General features: G+C 45.4%; 1 protein-coding gene across 1 annotated transcript in view; it reads right to left on the bottom strand.

Annotated features, from left to right (window-relative positions):
- Positions 1-3478, bottom strand: part of LOC104403458 (serine/threonine-protein kinase MRCK alpha-like) — a gene marked incomplete at its 5' end in the record, with an annotated part of 29542 nt that overhangs the window by 5297 nt on the left and 20767 nt on the right. Inside the window, 2 exons of the mRNA XM_010011602.1 lie at positions 2356-2541; positions 2683-2751. Of these exons, the coding sequence (XP_010009904.1) occupies positions 2356-2541; positions 2683-2751 (255 nt within the window). The remainder of the gene's footprint in view (positions 1-2355; positions 2542-2682; positions 2752-3478) is intronic.

The raw sequence follows: 3478 nt of genomic DNA, 5'->3' as shown, positions 1-3478 counted from the left end.
TGCTGAACCAAATGGAGAAAGGTAAAAGAAGTAAAAAGACAATCAGCAGCAGAGAAGCTGCTTGCTGAGCAAAGTTAGTCACTGTGAAATAGGGTGGAAGACCCAGCTCCAGTTCAGTGCATCCCATTCCCAGTCTCAGAATGGAGGTGCTGTGGAGCTGTGTATGTGCAGTCACTGCTCACAGCTCTGCAGCGGTGCTGAGCCCCAGCTCCAGCACCCACACTCGCTGCTCCCACGCTGCCTCCTCAGGCAGTGGGGCCAGAACACACACGTACAGGGTCCGACTGAACAGTTACACCACCTACAGAATATCACTGGCCCCTGTTTCTCTGTCCATCGTGCTGCTGCTTGGTGTTCGGGGGTTTTTGTTTTGAAGTAGTGTTCTGTTCATGACATTATAAACCTGGGCTTTTAATTCTTCCATGATATAATAGAACAGAATCTAAAAGCCTACTTTTAACGAGTCATTTTCCAATTCCCCTGTGAATTCCATACTGCTTTGGTTCCAATATCCCACCTGAATGTAGGACCACAGTCCCCTTGGAGGGGTGCTACCCTTCTTACACTAACATCTCCAAACACAAAAGGGAGGATGGAGAGACACGAAACCAATACAGCCTTGCTTTCCATACAGCTTACAGCATCCCTATGCTCAAGCCACAAAGGAGACAAACACTTTTCTTCATACAAGACTAGACCTCTAATGCTCTAAGGAACCAAAAGACACAAGATGTCTACACTCCACTTTACTTCTTTTTCTCTAACTGATGCTGGTAGGCTGCAGCATTAGGATGAAGGGTGCTCCTCAGGCAAAAATGAATAGTTATTGTCTGAAACACCAGAGGTCACTCTGTACTGATCCCAGGGAGACTACTCACAAGAGCAAGGGAAGGCAGAGGGTGGGTCACAGTCCAGTGATACACCACTGCATATCAAGCACAGGAAATTGTACAGTTCCATTAAAAAACGCCTGTTAAAACCAGAACTGAACTCCAGGGAGCCCTTATGATGACCCTCTAAGACAGAAACAACTTTCAGTTCAGCTTAAAAACAACTATTCCTCATTCCTCTTGTGTGTTTGCATCTCTTCTCCTACCAAAACAGCCAGGATGGATGCAGACCCCTCATCCCAAAACACTGCAACTTCCCTTTTGAATATTAATAGTTGGGACTGGGCCTTCACAACAGTGAGACACGACCATGCACGTGACCAGTCAAAGCTGTGCAGATCTGGTTTGGAGCCATATGAAAGCAGTTGATTTTCCTCCTGTGTTTTTAAATTCTCTGCAGTGTTGTATGCAGGTATGTATCCAAAACCCTCCCTGGTGATAGGGATCCAGAACAGCAACTAAAAGGCACTGAAAGCAGCCTGGCAGTGAAGGTTTGCCGTGCCTGTCTGAAGGGTGTCCAAATGCCACAGAAATCAACAGCCGAGTTTCCATTACAGCAACAGACACAGCTTAGACCCAGACAAACCCTGAGCAACCATCACGTCCATCTACCTCACTGATCACTCCTGATTTATCAGCCCCAAGCAGGCCACGGCATGGTTCACAATGCACAGCGTGTACTTGTGTGCCTGTTTGAGCACGGCTTGTACCTCTGCAGGACCTAGCAACCCCCACGGAGTCAGACCACGATGCACAATACATGAAAGAAAGAAAAGACCACTTCCATCCCCCCGGTTTACATTCCAACTGGAAGGATATTCACAGAACAGCATCCTACCTCAGGCCCTGCTTAAAACTACTACGATTAAGAGGATCTACATCAGCAAGTTGCCATCACCTTTGATTTCTGATCTTGCTTGTACATGGTCTGATTCCACTTATTTACTTTAACCTAGGAACTGTCTGAGGCACAACCTGTGTCTGTCTCTCCCAATCCCAGTGTGCAGAGCTGTGTAAGAATTCTTGCATTCCACATGATTTCCTCATAAACAAGCAGTTTGAAAGTTTGGTCCAACAGAGACAGATCCAAAACCTTCTCCTAATGCAACCTGATCCACGGCATCCTGCTACTGACTGCTGGAGGATGAACACTGTGGAACACGGGACTTAATCATTCCAAATTCCCACGTCCTTTCTGGTGATTGAAAATGCTGTTTTCATAGCAAAAGGTTCAGGCCAGTTGTTACACGCTTCTTTTTTCTAAAGCCATGAAGTATATCTGGTTCCTGGCATGTCAGAGCTGTGGGAAGACCATAGCTGATAGCAGAAAATAAATCATCTGGGTCACAAGAAAGTTAAGGGGTGAAGGAAACTGCTTACAAGGGGTTTTCTCCCATGTTAATAGCCAGGCAAAGGAAAACCACACAGTGTTAGTAAAGTGAACACCTGACTCAGCCGTTCATACCCTCCGAGTCATAAAGTCTGGAGTACCGAGGACAGAGCGTGGAGGCGGGGAAAATGCAGGGTTTATGGAATCGTAAGAGAGGAATTTTTCGGCTGAATTAACAGTCATGTGGTAGATGTGCTCAAAGTTGCTCGGAGAGGAGATCAGACGGGAGTGATGATGAGGGAATTGATAAGGGGAACGCTGCTATCAAAGACAACAGAGAGAGAAAGCAATGAAGGATGGTTGTACAGGTTAACATCGGCAACAGCAGTCCACAAGAGCAGTCAAACACTGAAGGCCAGACAGACAGCAGCCCTGCTTGCCCGTCAGCACACAGGTTCTTACATTGTCACCCCCAGTCCTCTGAGCACCTTCCTTACATGGTGTCACAGGGGCCTGCCGCCCTTGCTGTGGCTAAAACATTAAAAACAAATAAAACTTTTAACTCATTGGGAATAGATTCTAATATTTATTATTATTCAGTATTTCAAAGAGCACCACAGTTGTAAAAGGTGCTTTACAGACAGTTGAGAAGCATCAGTTCCCTGCCTTGAGGAGCTTACAATCTAAAATAGACGTAACACAAACAAAGGAAGGTGAACACAGGTGAGATGGTGTGGGGAGAAGAAAAGATGAGAATACACAACAGTTAAAGATTGTTAAGAGATTTCCTTCTGTTATTCATGCATTAAAAGTAAGTATCACCCGTACAACACACACAGAATATTTCTAAGGGGAGGGAACAGTCTTTCAACAGGATAGGGACACAGGTTGTGTGGGAATGTGCAGTGGGTAGTGTCAGACAACTGGGACAGTTTACTTGGCTGTAGATAGACAACACAAGGCCTATGTCCTTCTGCAGGCTCACTTAATCCTCACAGTGCTTTAGTGACAAAGGGACTTTGCACTGTCACCTCTGTGCTGCAAAAGACTAGGCCCTTAGCAGATAAGGTGCAGAAGTACTGGGAAATTCAAATGTTTTTGGTAGGTCAGCTGAGCAATGTGCTCCCAAAGTGTGACATAAAGAAAGAGAGGGAAGAAATAATCCTTCAAATTAAACACAAACAACTTCTAATCCATGTCTACAGAATGGGCTGACACAAGTGCTCTTGTAATTTAAGGTCATCTAAATCCAGATATA

This window comes from Nestor notabilis, unplaced genomic scaffold (assembly GCF_000696875.1).
Source record: "Nestor notabilis isolate BGI_N333 unplaced genomic scaffold, ASM69687v1 scaffold11873, whole genome shotgun sequence".
Taxonomy (NCBI): Eukaryota; Metazoa; Chordata; class Aves; order Psittaciformes; family Psittacidae; genus Nestor; species Nestor notabilis.
This window is presented reverse-complemented; position numbering and strand designations above follow the sequence as displayed.